A 19522-nucleotide genomic window follows, 5' to 3' on the forward strand; every position below is an offset into this window, starting at 1 on the left:
ACGCTAAGGGCTGAGGGACGCGCTGCAGGGTGACGGACGCGCTGAGGAGAGCGCCGCGGGGCGGCGGTGGGCGCTGAGGGCGGCGGCAGGGGCGGAGCGGGCGCGCTTGCGGAGCCCGGCGGCCGCGCATGTACCGCGCGGTGATTGCCCGGAGAGCGCAGCGGGGCGGGCCGAGCCGGGCTGGGCCGCCTCCCGTCCGCCTCCCTCCCTCCTTTCCTCCCTCCCTCCGCCGCTCCCCCGCCGCCGCCTCGCCTCCCGGCCTCCCTGATGCCGAGGGATGGATAGAGCGGCTGCCCTGCGAGCCGCCGGCATGCTGGAGAGGAAGGAGCGGAGCGGCGGCGAGGCGGCGGGGCCGCGGGGCTTGCCGGCCGTGCGGACCACGCTGCAGCAGTGCGGGCTGCTGCAGGACCTCATCGACATCTCGCTCTCCAACCTGCGCGGGCTCCGCACCAAGTGTGCCGCGTCCAACGACCTCACGCAGCAGGAGATCCGCACGCTGGAGGTACGGCGCGGGCTGGCAGCCGCGGGCGCCGCAGCGGGGCCGCGCTGCCCCCTCTGCCCCGCACGGCCGGGGCTGCGGCCGGGGCCTGCCGCTGCCCGCCGCCCTGTCCCCTCGGCACCGGGGCCGCGCCGCGCCCGCTCCTTCTCCCGCGGGCCGAGCGCTGTTGGCGGGGACAGCGGCGCCCCGGCCCCGCCGCGGAGCTGTCAGCGGGCTCGGCGCTCCCGGCGCGGGGCCCGCCGCCCGGGGAAGCCGCGGAGCGGAGCGCGGTGCCGGCGGAGCGCGGACAGGTGCGGGGCAGCCCCTCGGGTGCCCCGGGCTGTCGGGCGGGTGCCGGCAGCTCCGTGAGGCAGCGTGCGGCCGCCCTGCCGCGCCCCGGGGCCTGGGCCGGGCTCCCGTGTCCCTGTGGAGCGGGATGCGATGTGAGGCGCGGAGCAAAGGTGACTCCGGGCTCGCTGAGAGGAGGTGTGTCCCCACACCGCTGGCCTGGCGTGCTGGGAAAACTCCCCTTTGCCTCAGGTCCTTGGTATTTGCTGCTGATGCTTCCTGCCCTCTGCTCCAGGCCTGTCTCTCTATCCCTGGCTCAGTTTCACTGATCTAATCTGATCCTCCTTTTCCCTCTGTTGCTGTGGCTCAAACAGCATCATGGACCGGGCTGGAGAGACGTTCCGCTGTGTAGAAAGATTAAACGAAATTCTTCAAACACAAAACATGCGCTGCTGTGTTGCTCTCAAAGAAGAGCTGGATCTGTATAAAAGTCTGTATAAGTACGTAGGATGTATTTTTCCTTAGTTAATTTGACCTTTAGAAACTTAAATAACATTTCCTTTTACCTTCTTGGCAGGTAGTTTTGCTTTAAGCAATCAATCCCCTCCTGTTCCCTTCTTTGATTTAAGTTTGATGTAAATGCTAATGCTCCTCTTCTCTACCTGCTACTGGAGACAGTGGAGCTAAATAGAGCGTTAGGCTTTTTAGGAAGAAAGGATCATCACAACACTGTAACTGTAATAAATGTACATGCAGAAAAATCCATCACATGAGAAATGAAGGTTGGGAAGAAAACCATGAAACAATAGGTGGTAGGTAGCTTTTGGCACAGTCTCCTGGAAATCTATCATTCTTCCTTTATTTTTTGTCTGACTTTTTTTTTGTGATTTTGGTTGGTTGGTTGGTTTGTTTTGTGGGGTGTTTTGTTTTGGTTCGTTCTTTTTCCCCAAAAATTTATAATGCTGTTCTTCCTCCTGTCACCTCCAAATAGCATCCCAAGGGCTATTCTCAGTGAAACAATATTTGTATAGCCTTTTGGCAGCCCTGCTGGAGGGCCTTTTCGATGCCCAAACAATGTCAATCAGCATCATTTTGGGAAATGATCATCACTATTTTGCTTGTTGACCTGTCTAAAAGAAAACCTTATTGACAAAGTATAAAGGCCTTTTATGATCTTGAGGCTCTTCTTAAAGCAATGAAAGCTGTTTCTAGTGATAGCTGTTGAGTGTGTGCACACAATCCTCTTCAGCGTTTATCTGTTTAAACAAATGTGTGCCACATTCACCAATGAGCATAAAATTTATGTTCAGAAGAAAATCTCTTCGATGTACAGTCCAGTATGTGATTTCTCTGGGAGTCCAACCAAATGCTGGATCTCTGCCCACACATGGAGCTGTGGGCATGGGTACAGACTCCGTGTTCTTTGCACTGTTGGGTTGCCTGTACCAAAATACATGTCAGACATAGCCCGAGTCTTGTGCTTGACTGTGCCAGGCTGCAGTCACAGAGCCACACTGCAGGAGCTCAGGGGCCGTGTTTGCTTCCCCAGGCTGTCATTGCTTGTGGTGCCCCTGAGGGAGGTGGGCCCAGAGCTGTCTCAGGTACCAGGTGGAGTTCCTGTGCCCTGATTGCTGTGCCAGCAGTGCCACTGAGGCAGTGTGCCTCTGTCTGTGGGGTCGTGCCAGCACAGACGTGAGCTCTGCTCCTGCAGGGAGCTCCTGGAGAGTCCAGAGTGCAGCTGGGAGCTCGGAGTTCTCCAGGGCCTGCTGTGCTTCCCTGGTGGCCTCCACAAGTCACCAAATGGCTCTGCAGGTCATGATTAGTGTCTGCTGGTGGTGCAGTGCTGTGAGCCACATCTGTACTGTACATCCACATCTGTACTATACATATTACTAGTCCTGAACTGAGAGCTTGTCTAGGCTGGGGCTGAACTCTCACAGGGCTTTCCTTCTGCAAAGACTTCAGAGGAAAAAGAATTGTGAAAACTTAGGTCCATTAATATAACTGGTAGACTGTGTAGTGATGTGTAGTTGCCAGGTAAAGAACACCAACCTCACCGAGAGCACTTGGGCTCGAGCTTAGTTCCCTCCCCATTTACTGCAATGTTTTAATTCCTTCCTCATTCCTCTTGCTTGTAAGGTGTTCTCAAAATAAAACACGGTAGATAAGGATTTCAAACTGGACCTTGGCAGGTACAGTTAAGTACTCACGGTGGCTCAGAAGAGTTCAGGGGAAACTGAGATACGGGAAGGAGAGGAAAGAAAGGGCTGTGGGAATTGCTTGCAAAGGATGTGTTGAGTGTAATATGTTGTATGAGCTGACCCTGTTTCAGGGTACGAAGGCCATTTCTTAGAAGGGCAGGGAGTTTCCCTGTAGTGGAAAGTAGGTTCTGTTAGTTTGGTTATTAGCAGACTGGGTTCTTTGATGCCACAAGGTCTGGGTTTTTTTAAGCTTTATATCTTCTGCCCAAAAAGTGCTTGAGTGTTTTTCTTTTTACCCAGTGCTGGTCTGTGCTTTCAGTTCTGTCCTAGCGTGTTTACTCACTTCTCAAGTTGACTACAAAACTGAAATGGAAAATAATGGTAATTTTAACCCATATGTAAGAGCAAAAAATGTTGCCATGTAGTGAGCATCCAGTGTGCTTCCAAGCATCCTTGGGAAGAAATAGCTCTGTCAGTCTTTACCTCTGTCTTACACAGGTAAAGAGGTAAAGACTGTCTTACACTAATCCCTTGTATGACTTAAATTGGTTTTGCAAAGTTAGAAGCATATTATTTTTAGCTGTATTTCTTTATGAAGGCAGTATCTTTCTGGATTCATTTCCCTGGCTGGGAAACTGCTGGTGGGACTAGGCATCTGTGGTGAAGCACATCCAACTTCCAACTGCAGCTCAAGGCAGTGTGCTGGAGGTGAGCAGAACAGTCACAGGTGCTGGCAGCAGGAGAGGTTCCTGTGGTTTCTCAGCTGGAAACAGCTGCTTTGGTGAGCTGTGGGAGTCCCCAGACTAAGGGGGACACCTTCCCCCAGCATCTCCCAGTTTTGACTGCAGCGAAGATGAGGGAGGAAGGCTGCACTGCGAGACCTGGAGTGGATTTAGACTGCAGATGGATTTTCTCTCTAGCTGGGTTCTTGCCTCACAAGAGCTGACTGCAGTGGCTCTGGCGTGGCAGCTGCCTCCAGACTGGTTATGGTGGGAGTGTCGGGGTGAGGCAGTGCACACATTCTGAGGTCTGCCTGCTCTTTGGGAAAATGTCCTGGCTCTCTGGCCAGACTAGATCCGTGATAGAGACACTCCTGGGCCTGTGTGCAAAGATCAGTTTGGCTTCTTCCTCGGGCATGTCTTCTGTTTGACACCTTCAGCAAACCAGGCACCAGATCAGAAAGCCTGACTGCAGCTGGGCTGTCTCACAAATAACTCGGTCTAGTCTCCACAAATCAGTAGTTCAGTGGCTGAATGGTACCTGTGCATTAAATCTGTTTGAACTTGCTTTGGCATTATCTCAATTCATTTGGCAATTTGTCTAGAAAAGGCTTATCTTACCAAGCAATCTCTGAACAGAAACAAACTATTTGAAATTGGGGGGAGGCATGAGAGAAGAGGAAGAAGGATTGTAATAGTCCACACTTTCAGATTGGAAGTTGGGCATGCATAAGGGAAGGACAACTGAGTTTGTAAATTGGAAGCAGTGGGAGTAGTGAATTTTTCAGGCCAAACTGCAACCTGTAGCCACATGTTTATGAGCTTTGTTCAGCTGAAAAGACTTCCTTTCCCAGCAGGTCTTATGTAAGAGAAGAAGAAAGTCTCTTACTTCATCTTACTTTTTGCATATATGCAACACATTTGTTTTTCTTAAAGTGTCTTTTGTTTTTTTAGGACTCTTTCTCCTTTCTAAAATTTGTGCACTTACTGTACAAGATAGTCTTCAACAGAGATTCTATTTGAGTTGGAAGAACGGAAGACCATATATTATTATGTAGTCTGCAGACATCATCTTTCCTTTGTGACAGTTATGATCAGAATTTCCATATCATAATGGAATTTAGCACACCTCTTACCACTGATTTTATATAAATGTTGACCCACAAACTCAGCAGCAGTGTTTTCACTTACCTGGAGTTACCAGGACCAGCTCTGGTGAGCAGGTTGTCATCAGTATGAAGACAGGACAAGAGACTCTTCACTTTTCTGTCAGGCTTGTGTACTCCTTGCCTTGTGTTGGGTTCCATGGTGCACTGACTGGGAAACAAGGAAGGAAGTGTCAGAGTAAGGCTCTGTGCTGCCTTTGCCTTTCTAGGGCTGCCTGTGTGGTCACTGGTAACACAGCATTATTCCTGCTCACCCCTGGAGCTGCGGGGCAGGAGCCCAGCAGAGCCTGGCTGGGAGCTCTGTCTGTCTGTCTGTCTGTCTGTGCTGCACACAGCCACAGAACCCACAGCCTGTGGTGCCACACTGGCCTCGGTCTCTGCATACAGCCTCTAACACAGAACTGATCTAATCAGGGACGTAGCCAAGCTGGGCCCCAGCTGTGTCCAGCTGAACTCCTGGCTGTGACCAAGCTTGCCCAGATCCCACCTGCACAGACCTTGGGCTGCTACCCCATTTCCAATGCTGTGAACTGCATTTCACCCAAGGAAAGCCCCAAACAGTGGTCCAGCTGCATGCTAGAGACAGATGTACAGCAATGAGTCAGCACTGGGTACACAAATTTATCACCTGCTTTGGTCATAAATAGGAACACTTAACAAAGAAGTCAGGTGACATACCAAATTATTTAAGGAATAGTGTCTGTTACAATATTTCCAGCTAAGTGTGTAATCTATCAGATGCTTGAGGGATAAACCCTCACCTTTCTTTTAAGATTAATATTTCAATATTTCTTACCCTCATTTTCAGCTTAGAGGGATTCCTTTTTTTTTTTTTTCTTTTTTTTTCTCCTTAATAAAAGGAAAGTGGTGCTGAAAGCAAGCCTGGCTATCTCCACTGTTAGGGGGTTGGAGAAGGTATTGGCTGATTACTGCTGTGGTGAAAGGCACAGAGTGATGTATGGGTGATCCTGACTCAGCCAGCTCTCAGACTCCCCTCCCTGCTCATTTCTCACTCCTGTGGAGCAATCCCACACAGTTGACACTACCAGCAGCACAGAGTTGCCACAGCCGGCAAATATAGGGAACAGAAGCTCTCTGAATCTGGAAACACACCTGCTCCAAAGGAAACGAGGAGTTCTTCCAGCACGTGACTTGTGAGCAGTTGTGCATGCAAGTGTCGTGGGCATTCCTGTTTCTTGGTGGGAATCTGCACCTAGTCAGACTAGCACATTATTAGGAAACAGTTTGGCATTCTGGCTTAGCACCAGTCCTCATTGGCATAGCCCTTGGAATGTAGGACAGGATCAGTCCCCAGCTGAACCAGATAAACTCTGCCTTGCTTGTGGGAGCACAGTTGGGAAGCACCAGAGTTTACAGGCGGTCAGAGAGGCCTTTTGCCTTAAGCTAGAGCTGCACAGAGCTCCTGTGCCACCTACAGATCGCAGAGGCGTGTCCCAGCCAGCCCTGCTCTCTGCACACCTCCAAGGACATGAGGTAATCACTGCTGCAGCTGTGGTGTTCACTTGCACCTGTGCTAGGTGGCAGTCACCTGCTCTGTGCTCGGCTCCCTGGCCTCCTTGGAAACCTGCTTTCTGCATGACCTGTTTAAAATGAACCCTGGAGCATTCCTGAGGTGGAATCTCAAGCCTTTCTTAGGCCCTGCTCTTGGGGTTTGAGGGAATCACAGCCCAGGCTGATCATAGGTGTCTGGTGTTTATCCTGCTCTAAGTGCAGCACAGAGGGCTGAAGTCTGAGCTCTTGGGGCTGGAGGCAGAATGAAGATCCAAATCTCATTGGACTTACACACCTGAGCTCAAGACTGTTCAAAATCTCTCTTTAAAGGTAAAATACAGTTGTCATTTGTGTATATGTTCTAAAGTGAGCAGAGGCCAGGTCTCTGGTTCCTCTTATGCCCAGTGGGAACATCCAGCTGGTTCTGTGTGCATCTTGGGGAAGCAGGGAAGGGTCACAGGACACTTAAGCAGCAGAGTCAGGAATCACACTTTGGTTGGGGTATGGAGTGCCCCTGATAGGATGATTAGTAGTTACCCCGCATGAAGAGCTCTAATAGCAGAGCCTGTGAGCTCTCTTTAGAGCAGTCATTAACGTGGCACTGAGGAATGCTGCTGGGATGCAGCAGATCCAGGCTCTGATCTGGTCTGATCTGATGCTGCCAGAACAGGTCATTGACCCCAGTGTTCAGCATGCAGCCAGGAGCCTCAGGGTTTGAGGCCTTGGAAATCTTCAGAAGCTTTTTGCAATGAGTTTAGTACCTTCCTGTCCAGTTCTGCTCCCCTTACGTGCTTCTAAAACGTGGGCTTGTTGATTTATCAAAGAACTTTCACTTCTGTTTGAAGCAACCTAAATTTGGAAAGGAAGTCTTGAGCTCCTCGTTGTTGTGTATGGGTTATTGTTGAGGCCTGTAGGTTCCAGTGTGAGGTTTTAGTTATAAACTGAAGAGAAGGAATAATTAGTAGGTTTTACAGATTGAGGACTGCTCATTGATTTTTGGCCATCAGCAGTAAAAGACACTGCTGGAGGAGGTGGTGGGTTTGTCAGTAGATGCAGTCATGGGGAGATGTGTGTCCATGCCCCTTATGCTGCCTACAGTGCTCTTAGAGAACCTCTCCATACCTGGTTCCTACCAATTTTCTAGCAACATTTTTCTACTTCCAGAGCAGTTTTCCCCTTTTATTTCTAGAGTAAGCTAGAGGATTAAATACTGCTTTGAAATACAGTTACGTAGCTCCTCTGAAATAAGCTGAAGTAGGGAGATTCTGTTTTTTAAAGCTTCTGGACTTTTTTAGATGTCTCCTTAAAAACTGTTCTTAATCTGCCAAGCAAAAGACTTCAGGCTTTTTGTCTTTATGAGCAAAACTGAAACTTTCCACAGTTCTCTTAATGCAGAATGCTTCTGGTTCTTCATCTTTCCTAGGCAGGGCTCTGTGTCCTGCTGCCAGTGCCTCCTGCCTGTGCCTGCAGTGGCCGTGTCCTGCCTGTCCCCACCCTGCAGTGTCTGCTCAGCTCTGCCTCAGCACAAGGTTTTGTCCTCTGGCCCTGGTGCTGTGACAGCCTCTCTGAGGCCCCCCAGACATGGCCTGACTCAGCAATTTTCACACCTCTGCCTTGATCTTTCCTGCAGCTGTAAAACCAAGGTGCAGAGGGGAAGGGGAAACACGTGAGGAAATGCATGGTCTGATCCCTGCCTCTGCCTTTCACTCCTCGTGGATCCTCCACATGAATAGGCTGGCTCAGCCCTTTCAGTCTTCCTGTGTTCCTGACACGAGGAGCCTGGAGTGAGCTCGCTGCCGCTGCAGGCACGGCCCCTTTATACTGCAAAGAATAAAGTCTCCACATTCGGGCTGTATTTTATAGGGTTGGTTAGCAGCACGGTCTGTCAGCTTCCCTCACTGAGCCTCAGTGCTGTGGGAACAGCATCAGTGAGCTGTGCAAGTCTCTGCATTGCTCGAATTCTTTAAGAGTTCTTCTAAGTGCTGAGCCTTCAGCCTCTTCATGCAAGTAGCTGTGCCTCTGAGATTTATCTAACCTCAAACTCCGGGAGAGAGAACGGGGGGAAGTTGGAGAGCCGCCCTGATGCATGGGGGATTTTGAAATTTATCAGTAAGAAACACTCATTTATTTGGGAAAAAGAATTTGGGGAGCTGTTCCTCCAAGATGACTGACTGCAAACAGCCCGTAGCTTCTGGGAGGTCAGGGTGGGTACCATGGCACAGCTTTGCTTTGATCTCAGGTAGCTGCACCAGGATCACATTTAATTACTTTGAAAGCCTGTCTCTGAGCAGTAGATTCTCTTCCCCCAACTGGGATGGACTTCATTATGCAGAGGACAAAAGTCTGTGTTTTCTTCAGTAAATTCTTATTTTCATGCAAAACTTTGAACTGGGTGATAGCACATTTGAACTTTGGGGCTACTTTAGATTTATACTTGACTCTCTGATGTGAGTTTTATGTTCATATTTCTTCTTGGATTTGAGGTATGAAATAAAGCTCTTTTATTCCTCAGAAGGTGAAAGACATGGAAAACCCTCTGTGAGCTGTGGTGCTTTATCTCAAAACACATATCATTTCCAGCAAGGTAGCTGTTACATTCCTAGAACGTATTTATTGTCCAGCTATTATTTAATCAATAAGACACATATTTCACAGCACAGCAGGTACACAGCTCTAAGCCAACAGCCTTGCAAAGCTTACAGTATTGCCTACCAAGTACTGTCCTCCAAATGATTTTCTCATGTTCCAATGAGCTTCTGCTTGCCATCTGCCCTTCACACAGTCGTCATATCGTGTCTGTTCTTTAAAGGACAATTTAATTAGATCTTCTTTCAGTAGGTTTTAATCAAGTGTTATGGGGTTGCTGGTGAATTATTTACAGCCGTATCACTTGATGGAACACTTGGTCTGCTGAAGGTATCATGTAAGTGACATCTGTAGCAAAGAGTAGGGCTGGCTTTGACCAAGAACCCCACTTATGTTCCTTGGGGTTGTCCAGTTGACATCAGATGAATCTCAGGTTATGTGAGCCCACTTTCCTTTGCAGGAGCAGCAATTGAATGTGACTGCACTGAAAACAAAGGAGCTGAAGCAGTTTAAAACTAGGGTAAGAGCTGAATTTAGCCCTAGTCTCTGCTGGCTCAGTTCTTTTATAAGTGCCTTTCAAGGCTGCATACCTTAAACAGCATGGCCTTGACCCCACTTGAAGCTCCAGCTATTTAAACATAAAGTACTGTTGCACTGTCTTCAGAATTGGTCTCTAAAGTGTGTTTTGAATGAGCAAGGGACTAAAAAACAACACTCACATAGCAAAGGATAACCAACTGAGAAAGGGGGTATTTTTAGAATACAGAAGGATTCTTTCTGTGCCTTATTTCACCTGACTCTTGGTAGAAATTCTACAGTTACAAGATAACCTTTCAATTTTCATCTTGTTGAATGCATGTTTCAGCAACATTGCTCTTTTGCCAGTTCAGCTCCCATTATTCTGCATGAGACAGCCCCAGCATGAGGCTGCCATCCATACAAGTACACCTGGAAATTTACAGCAATAACTGTTCAGCTCTCTCTTGGCATCCAGAACCGACACTTAATTGTTCTTCTCCCTTTTGAGCCATGTATGTGGCAAGAAATTGTTATATGATGGTCTCATCCTTAACATGCAAGTGCTGCTACCCACGGCCTAAATAATATTCAGTGTTCGTATGAAGATTTAATTTGCTCACATCTATCTCTGAAATCTCTGCCACTGAAATGATTACAGGAGTGCCTTAAAGTCCCATTACTCTTAAGCTCCTTCTCTGAATTTTTAAGTGCTTGGACCTTTTCCTGGGGCTGATAGTGAACTAGTACAGCTGGCCATCAAGAACTGTAAGCAGGAAAGCGACCCCTACCATTGTCCAATCCATGCGTTCTTTCAGTGGGTCAGTGCAGCTGTTTGCCTTTAGGGAATGATGTACAGGGAGATCCTGGAAACCCCCAAGAGACCAATAGAGAATTTAGCAGGTCATCGTAACTCGTTGGAGATCATTGTGTGTCATGAGCCTTTTGTGAAGGACAAGACTAATTTACAATTTAATTGTGTTGAAATCCTGGATGTGTCAGCATGCTTCACAGGCTCCTCAGAAGGGACAATAGGGTGAGAAGTTGTGTACTCTGCAGTTCCCTCTGCAATACGAGAGACACTGCCTACACTCAACCCACGCTTTGATCCTTCCTCATTCGCTAGAATGACCAGAGACGAGGAGGGAGTTTTTAATGTTGGCAAGTGAAAGCTGAGTAGTTACAGTCTCGCTGAGAGGAACTGAAAGCAGTCGGCCTATTCATGAGAGGCTTTTCTAACTTCTCTTGGCAAGTAGCAAGGGCAGACGCATTTCAGAGAAAGTGCTTCTAGTCCTGATTTTATTTAGTGTTTGTGCCAGGACATTGTGGAAGTTGGGATAAGAAGGGAATTAACTGCACCTTTGTTGCCCTGTAATTCTCACATTGCTGCTGCAGATGGCCTGGCTGGGAGACAAAGGGAGCCTTAGCATTGCTTATCTGGGTTGGATATCTGGAGCACACACCTGACAGGTTACCTTCGAGTCTCAAGGTTCACGTTCAGGTGACACTGTACAGTAGTTGGCTTTATAGTGGTTCCTCTCCTTTCAGCTGTGTGGAACCCACAGGTGTTTTCCTCTCTCTGTCTGCCATTGCTGTTTGTTGGTTCCATATGGACCATCCCTGGTCCCAAGCCTTGTGCAGCTGCTGGGAGAGCCTTTGTAGCCGAAGGTGCTGCTCCGTGTCACTGAGAGCTTTCCCCTCCCCCAGGCCGGGATATTCCTTGTGCAACGTGATCTAACCCAGAGTGGCTGGGAACTGATAGTCCAGAGTTCATTTCCAGTTATTATTGTAGTAGGGAGTCAGGCTGGATCGAGGTACTCGTTTCCAGCACAGACCATATACCCTTTGAAAACATAAACAACCTCTAGGTCAGTTTTACTTAGCTTCATACACAAGGGTTTCAGCTAAACAGGAAGAGCAAGCAGGAGCTGAGGCACTGTAAGAAGCTGGTTCAGCACACATCCATACTGGACTAGGTAGGGTCCCTTTTTGAAGTAGAAAAAGATATACATGGAGGACTAAGCTCTAAAGCAGCAGTGGGAGCTCCCTGTTTTTGTCTTTTGAGCTGGTCATCTTAACTGCAATGCCTTTTTCCTCATTATCCAGGATCCTACAGAAGCCCTTCCTAGACAGGATCTAGGAGAGCTTTGAAGGCAGGCACGTTCAGAAGTTATTGCCACGGTCTCTAGAGAGACTGGAGATTAAAGGTACTGAACTCGGTGAATCATTACCCTCAGAGTATGAGATTGTAGTGTTGGGGATCCATGCCTGGTGTTTGTGCACACCCAGCAGCAGCAATCCGTGTGTAACTACAGCCAGGATGGGAGCACCAAGTTAGTAGCAGTAAAGCCTCCCTCAACTGTACTTTGCTGCACGCTAATACAGCAGCCTTCTGTTAAGATTTGAGGCTGGAAGGACTCTTTGCACAGCTCAGTATCTGTATGTGCAGCTGAGACTAACTTGTGGTGGCTGCCTGTCATTGCCTTTCCAGCGGAGTTTGTGCTGCCCTGGCAGACGGGGCTCAGGCGGCTCATGGAGCCAGCTGGGGTCAGAGGCTGTTCAATTCACAGTGCACTAGGGCTGCACAGCCGGTGGGGAAGGGGAGCCTCTGCGCTGGACAAACAGGTCACACAGGTTTCCAGAGCTCTGTCCTACCTGAGCAGAGCTCCAGGGCTGCAGGAGCTGGATGCTTTCATGTAGGAGCAGCACCAGCACTTTGTGAGATAAAAGTTTGTGAGAATTGAAGTTCCATCAAGTACTAGAGTGTTTAAGCCTAGTTTAGCAAGCATCCATCAGAATAGTCAATAATTTGATTTCTTTGCAGTTAATAATTAAGTTCCTCCTACAAAGCACCTATGATACAATTACATTTAATTTCTGACTCAAGATTAACAGCTTCACTTGGTCCTTGCTATAGCCTTTCCTTTAGAGAGAGACCAGCTTGGATATGAGGATCTGACCATTTGTGCCCTCTTTAGGGAGCAGAGGTCACATCCTGCTCTGTCTCTGTAGAGGTGACTCCTACACTCCTGCTCTTCCTGTTGCCTCACTCGCTCTGCCCGTGGCCCTGCAGAGTAGCAGAGGAGTAGGAAGGAAGAACTAGTCCAGTACAAAACCTCACTGAACAGTCAAAGACACCCAACAACTGACCAGCAACTTTGAGCAGAGGAGAACACACAGCTCATCCCAGTAACTTCAAAACAAAACCAGGGAAAGGGCCATAAATAAAACCTCTCTGCAACACCATCTTCTGTCTCACAGCCTTTCCCCACAGCCCACGTTTAAGTAACCCTTCATTCTCACTGCAATTATACTGCCTCCATCAGTGGGATGGTCCTGGGCTTTCAGAAAGGATCTGCACAGAGGTTTGTCTGGGACTGTGATGCTCCTGTTCCAGAGAGAGCAGGAAGGCTAACCGAGGATGTGGAACTGCAGGGAGAGGGGCCTTTGGACAGGTGCTGGTGAGAACGTTGGTTTGCTGAGAAGGAAGGAGAGCTGGCCCCGGAAGCAGACTCACTGGCAAATGGCATCACCAGTCCTGGAGGGAAGATAAAGCTCAGACAGTCCACTGACACCATTTCACTTTTGAACTGTTTTAGGAGTCTCTCCTAGAGCTGAGCTGTGGGGGACTCGGTTAACCTGGCAGCTGAATCTCAGTTACGCTCACAGCTTTTCCAGTCCTGTATTTTGTGTCTCAGTGCCTGTACACAGCACTCTGGGAGCATTCTTGATAATTGGTGAGCAAACTGAAAATCTCCGAGCCCACTGCATGGCAGAACATAGCAAAACTTTCCTTTCTCCCTCTTAAAATCTTGGGTTATAGGTTCAAAGCATTTTGAACAGAGTGGAGTTTAGTGTATTTTGTTCTTCCTCACAATCCCAAAGTACAATCTCATAGCAGCTTGTTAAAATAAAGCTGTTTTGCAGTTTTAAAAGAGAGAATGTGGCAAGTTGCCACATTCCAGTTAAGCAATTTCCTATAGTTGACTTTTTTTTTAAATGCACTTTTTTTTCAGCCGTGTCCCTACTCTGTTTTCTCTGCAAGAAGACAAAATACCCCAGACAAGACAGAAGCCCCCAACTCTGCATTAATACTTGAAGCAAACTTCCCTTCCTGAGTCTCATCATGAGAACAGAACACGGAGCCTTGGCACGGGGAGCTGTAGTGCATGTGGCAAACTGGAATTTTTAAGAGCTGTGGCTTTTTTTGGAAGCAGCATTTTCCTTCATGGGGGTAGATTTGCCCTTTTGTATCGCAGCAGCCCTGAGGAGCGGCTCGGCGGCTGGGAAGCCCCCGTGGCCGCGCGGGGAGCGGGCGGGAGCTCGGGACGGGAGCAGGACGGGCCCGGCTGAGCTCAGTGGGTGCGTGCGTGTCCTGCGAAATTGGGCCTTGGCAGGTGCACGCAGAAACCCAGTCACTGATTTAAGAACATCTGCTGAGTCATTGAGAAGGAAGAGCAGGCAAGTCCTCCAGGTAGTGAGTAATGCTACAGCTTCCTATTTCTGGGTTACTGTGCTCAGTCCTCTCCCTTTCTCCTTGCAGCTGAAGGAAATGATTGGCAGTGGCTGTGCTGAAGAGGCAAGACTGGACATGCAGGGGCTTTGCAGGCAGGCCATGGAAATGGGCTCCAGAGCCTGGGCAGCCAGACTGCTTCTGTTGAGCTCCCCAATGCCTGTGTCTGTAACCCAACCCAGCACTAGGCTCAGCTGCACTGCTGGGGTAACAGGCAGCACGGGCAGGACCTTGTCCAGCATTCGGGGAAATCAGGGCATCTGGAAGTTTCAGATAACTTCAGTGTTCTTTGAATGAGATCACAGCTGGAAAGCTAATAATAATGTGCTGCTGATTATTTGCACTTTCAAGATTATACTGTAAACAATCTAGTTGAATTTATAAATTTCCTTTACCAAAACACAAAAGAGAAATAAGACTATCTATGAAGGAAGGATGGAGGTAAAAAGGTTTTTTTTCTTTTTGTTCAAGACATTTTTGGCTTCAGAAGCTGATTCTAAAGCAAGACTGCTGATACTTAGGGAATTCTGCTATTTTGTTTGCTCTTCCTGTGATGGCTGAGCGCTGTAAGTTTTGCATTTGTAGAAATCCTCAGAGCGACTGAGCTGTGGAAGGACAGCTTGTGCTCTGTTTTGGATCAAGCCAAGTATTAGGAAAGCTGAGTGTGGGCACTGACTTTGTGCCTGTGAGACAGGTAAGAAGCTGTCTGCAGATCTGCTGGATGCCTTAGCCATTTGTAGGCCTTCACTGGTATTCTGGAGGAGCTAGAAGGAGTTACTCCCAGTAGGGTTTTACAGCACACCTGGCAGGAGGTGTGGCAGAGTAGCAGTGGCATTTAGAGTCTGCCACTGTATAGGTGTGGCATTGCAGCTTTCTACAGCATCCTCAGGATGCAGGATTTTCAGTAATGCCTAACTTATCCATGTTCCTGTTGGAGAGATCAAGGTGAAATACTGGAAATGGAGTCGGACAAACCCATGAGTGATCTCTGTATAACGATGCAGAGCTGCTTGGCTGCAGTGAAAAATCTCAACTCCTGTGGCATGAATTTGCATCCAGCACTCAGAGCTGTCTGCTGGCAGGCAGAGAAATACAACACAAAATCCCTTTGTGTTTCCCCTGCTCCTTGGGAGGAGAGTATTTCCATGACAGACTAGCACACAGGCTGTACAATGGCTTTTTCTTTTCTCCTCAGCAGTCTGGGTTTTGTGTGTTTCTGGTCGATGGGGCTCAGCACAGTGAGTCCCTCCTCTGGGCTGAGCAGGGGCAGTGGAAACCCTGAACCCAGAGCCTGCTCAGCTTCTCCTCAGCACATAATCCAAGGACATACTTTTAAGACAAAAGAGATGTAACTCAGCACAAGGAATGCAAAGGGGTGATGAAGAAGTTTTCTGAAGAGTATTTCCTAAAGAGCCTGTAGAGCGTGAAAAGAGAAATGGAATGAAAGTATACGAGTGTATAAATACTGTTTTAGAATGTTTCTTACAGGCTGATGCTCTGGATTTTCTTCTGAATTGTGGAAGTGATGGCAAGTGTGAGAACTTTGCTCTGCTCTAAAGGCCTTTTTCTAACCCCCAACTGGAGCAAAAATGTCAGGCTCAGATTTTTCACAAATTCTGCATAAAATAATTTTTGGACACAAGCAAAATGCTTAAACTCTGATTCTGAACTGGCACGTTTTCTTCCATTGTACATTTAATGCCGATTTTTATTAGAAGAATATGTTTTGAGAACTTTAATTTACTTTCATAGAATGCTTTGAAAATGAGAAACTTGGTTTTAGCCAACTGTCACAATACCCTTCTCTTAAATGAACAAAACCAAAGGAAAAGCAGCCCCAACCCCAACCTCCTGTTCTGCTTAGGTACGGAGAAAAATGTGGTGTGTGAAGTTTCTGTGGAAATTCACAAAAGCAATGGATATTGTACCTGCCTGAAAGATGGTGAGCTTGGAGCTTGTTATCTTTGTATCTGTGATCTTTTTTCAAGCGTTGATTAAAATCTTTCCAGGCTGCTGTATGATGCCAGGTAGCTGTTGCAGAACGGTCTGGTGTATGGCCAATTGCTGCTTATCAATCCCCTTTGTGTTTTTCCTCATACAACTATTACTGGGTCATCACCTGTATTTTGCTCTACTTTTTAAGTGGGCACAACATGGTTTGGGTGAAAGTCTCAGGGTCATAAGAAAAAAATGTTCTTTTCGGGGTTGGCAATCTGGGTTGAGGTGTCTGCACTCGAAATCCTGTATTTGTATTTAACTAATGATAGAAACCCCTCATGGTTGCTACGGACAAATGTGAACCAGTAAGAGAGAGCCCCAAGGCGATTTTTTGAAAAACAAAATGTGAGCAGTGAGCCATGGCAGCTTTCTCACTCACTGTCTGTGAAAAGAGAAATGTGACCCCCAGTCCTTGCCAAAATAGCTCAATTCTTTCTAGCAGAAACCCAATAATTGGGAGCATTTCAGAGAATACAGTTTCTTAGCCGAGATTTCCCAGGGTGCAGAGACAGAACGTCTTCAGCTCCAAGACCTGCAGCCTGCTCCTGCAGAGATTTAACACTTTTCTGTGTAAGCCTCTTCCCCAGAGCCCAGCCCGGCAGCAGTCTGGGGAATAATTGAGTCAAACATGCAGAGGATTTGATTTTGTTGTGTTTTTGCTTCCTTCCCTTGGTGTGCTAATAAGCCTGAGAACAAACTGCTAATCTCATTCCCCAGCCAGGTGAGGGAATGGTAGAGACTGGAGGTTTGTGCTTGTATTTTATTGAGGCTACAGAAAAAGAAATGTGTAAGACAAAAGGAAGATCGCTGTGAAGGCAGGGGAAGAAAATGGGAAAAACCCTTTGGGATTAGGGACACCTAAATGCTCCATTGAAGGAGCTTGATTCCTTCCAAGACCTCTCAGTTCTGTCCTGGGGAGTGTTCAGACCTCATGCAAGGTGTTTGCCTTGGAGCTCACTGTCTGTGCCAGCTCGGGGTGCTCAGGACCTGCAGAATGAGGCTTGCAGTGAGGAAAGGGAAGTGCAGGAATATGACGGGGATCCACAATTAGTCATTCTCTTCCTGACCTTGCCGAAGGAAATGTCTGGCTTCATATTGTCTGCTGTAAACTCGCCTTTATTTAGGCTCTAAGTTTACACATGCACAGCTTGTTGGTGTCATTATTTCTACTTCCTGAACCATCAGCCAAATATACCTGAGAGTTCTTTCAGAGATGTGTGAGAATGATTAGTGCCATCATAAAAACTACGGAGGATATTCTCTTTACAGGCACTTTTAAGTTTTGAGTTTTACAGAGAGATCCACGGGCTGTAACACAGCTATGCTCCCCAGAGCATGGCCTGGTGCTTCCTTTCCAGATTCTGAGCCTTCCATAGTCTTTCTCCCTGTCACTCGCTGCCTTCTGCTGCAGTTGTTGGAAAGCCCACAGGGGTGGGGGGTAATTGTTTTCTTAATGGGAGGAGAGATCCAGTGGGTTTGCCAAGATACTGAATAATTATAGAGAGAGGCAGAGTATTAATGTTATGTTTGGTCTGCATTTGCCTCTGTAGGACTCCACAGGGTTGGACAGGTACTTGTTTACCTGCACTACTGGGAGAAGCCTGTGTGGTGTTCCTCCCAGCAGGGTAAATCCACTGGCCTGCTCAATGGCCCTGCACCCGCTCCGTGAGGGATGGGATGCCTGCCCAGTCTGCGGGCAGTGTGAAATAACAATAGCCTGCAGGAGAGGCGGGCAGCAGGAGGTTGCTGTGCTCGTCTGGAGGCACAGCTAAGCCTGATGAAGCGTGGCTGAGGGGAAGGAGCCCGCTGGGTGCAGGGAGCTGTGAGCTGAGAGGAGCAGAGCTGCAGATCTGATGTGGCAGCAGCAGGGCTGTGCTCAGCAAATGGCAAGTACAGTTCTTAGTCTTGCAGAATGCTCTCAGTCATTCTGTTACACTTGTGTGTCCTCGGGTTGCAAAGGAAGGGGGAGGGCTTTCATTTTTAGTGTTCAGTGGGTGTGAAATCTCTGATCTTTAAGCAGAGCACTGTTCCTGTAGCTGCATTAGGCTCGGATGCCTCGCTGGGACGAAATCTTTGAAGAGAATTATGTTATGAGGCTCAGGGAACTACTTGATTGTGCAGTTTCATCCTCCCACTCTTAGCTGGGAAGGCCTCAACTGAATGTTTACAGCCTCACTTGCTGGGATTGTGAAAAAGAGAAGAGTGGAGAAGAAAAGGAGTGGTATGTGGCCTCCAAGTGACCCAGAAATGATGCTGTCTGCATCATTTGACAAAGCAGAAATAACATACTGTAGTGTTTGGGCAGTGGCTATTGTGTCAGCCTCAGGCATGACTGAGGGTTCAAAGGAAAATCCATCCATCTGGTGTTCCATCTCTCCCTACCCCTCTACCTCTCTGTGCTTGTATTTACCAGTTTCTCCTAAGGCTTCTCCCCACACCTTGCCTGCACATTTTCCTGCTGCCTTGTGCTGGGTCCTGTTTTGCAGGGTTTGTTTAGCAATGCATTGAGAAACTATTTCCTTTTCTGTTACAAATGAGCCCAAAGTCCCTGAGCAGCACAGCTGGGTCCTGCAGGAGCAGCAGGGCTGGCACCAGGGCTCCATGGTGGGGTTGCTCCCCGGGGGCTTGTTCCATCCCTGGCATCCTTCTGACACCTTCTGCTTTTCAGAGTCCCTGCTGCTGGGAGCCACTGGTTAGAGCAGAGCCCTGAGAGAGCTTTCATGGCCCCTTTTCAGAGCTGCTCCTTCCCTTTGTGCAAATTATTTTAATCCTTCTTCCTCTTTCTTGTTTTTAACAAGGTGCTACTGCATGGGGTCCTTTGAGCGCATTGGTGTTCCTGAGGTGTTTGTGGCATTCAAAGCAGTGTCACTGTTGTGCAGCCACTCTTGTTCAAGGGCCTTGTGCCCCTGGCCCAGCCCAGCGGTCACCCCCAGACCTGGAGCCTGTGACTGCACCTGTGTGACCAGGGCAGGGGGGGATAGCAAATGCACCCAAGAGAGCAAGAGCTCTGCTACCGTTTCAGCACAGCTAAAGCTACAGAAACCAGGCCTCCCATTCTGGACAGGTGTCCTGCTCACTGCCAGGCTTCTTGCTGAATGAGTCAGCTGGGTTCAAGTAGAGAATGAATTCCACAGGCTGCAGGTCAGAGGCTGACGTGTAAGTAAGTGAGCCCCTTTCATTTCTCAGATGGCACCTCAAATAAAGCAAATGACTTTGCTGCCAGTTATTTCTCTGTAATATTTTGTCTGATACCTATTTTACCATGTGTGGCTGGTGAAAATACAGGTCACAATATCATCCTTTAGTAGCTTCAGTTCTATTGGTTTTGAGGGCAAAGCCATGTGGGTGACAAATGGAGTGACCTAATGTTTTAGGATACAAATCATTCCTTGAAATGAAGTGTTTTGCTTCTCATCCTCGTACTTTGGGTCCTGTGCAGATCCTCTGCTTGCCTTGGAAAGAGCTTCTCGAATTTCATGCTGATCTCAAGGTAGTTTGGAAATTTGTGAGATTGTGGGACTCTCCAGCTGAATCCTGCATTATGT

The 19522-nt window shown here is 48.2% G+C and overlaps 1 protein-coding gene across 1 annotated transcript in view; it reads left to right on the top strand.

The window, feature by feature from the left end:
* Window positions 1-236: 236 nt before the first annotated feature.
* Window positions 237-19522, top strand: part of KSR1 (kinase suppressor of ras 1) — a 49795-nt gene continuing 30509 nt past the window's right edge. The window contains exon 1 of the mRNA XM_036395098.1: window positions 237-502. Coding sequence (XP_036250991.1) covers window positions 278-502 — 225 coding nt within the window. The 5' untranslated portion in view covers window positions 237-277. The remainder of the gene's footprint in view (window positions 503-19522) is intronic.

Source organism: Molothrus ater, chromosome 21 (genome assembly GCF_012460135.2).
Source record: "Molothrus ater isolate BHLD 08-10-18 breed brown headed cowbird chromosome 21, BPBGC_Mater_1.1, whole genome shotgun sequence".
NCBI lineage: Eukaryota > Metazoa > Chordata > Aves > Passeriformes > Icteridae > Molothrus > Molothrus ater.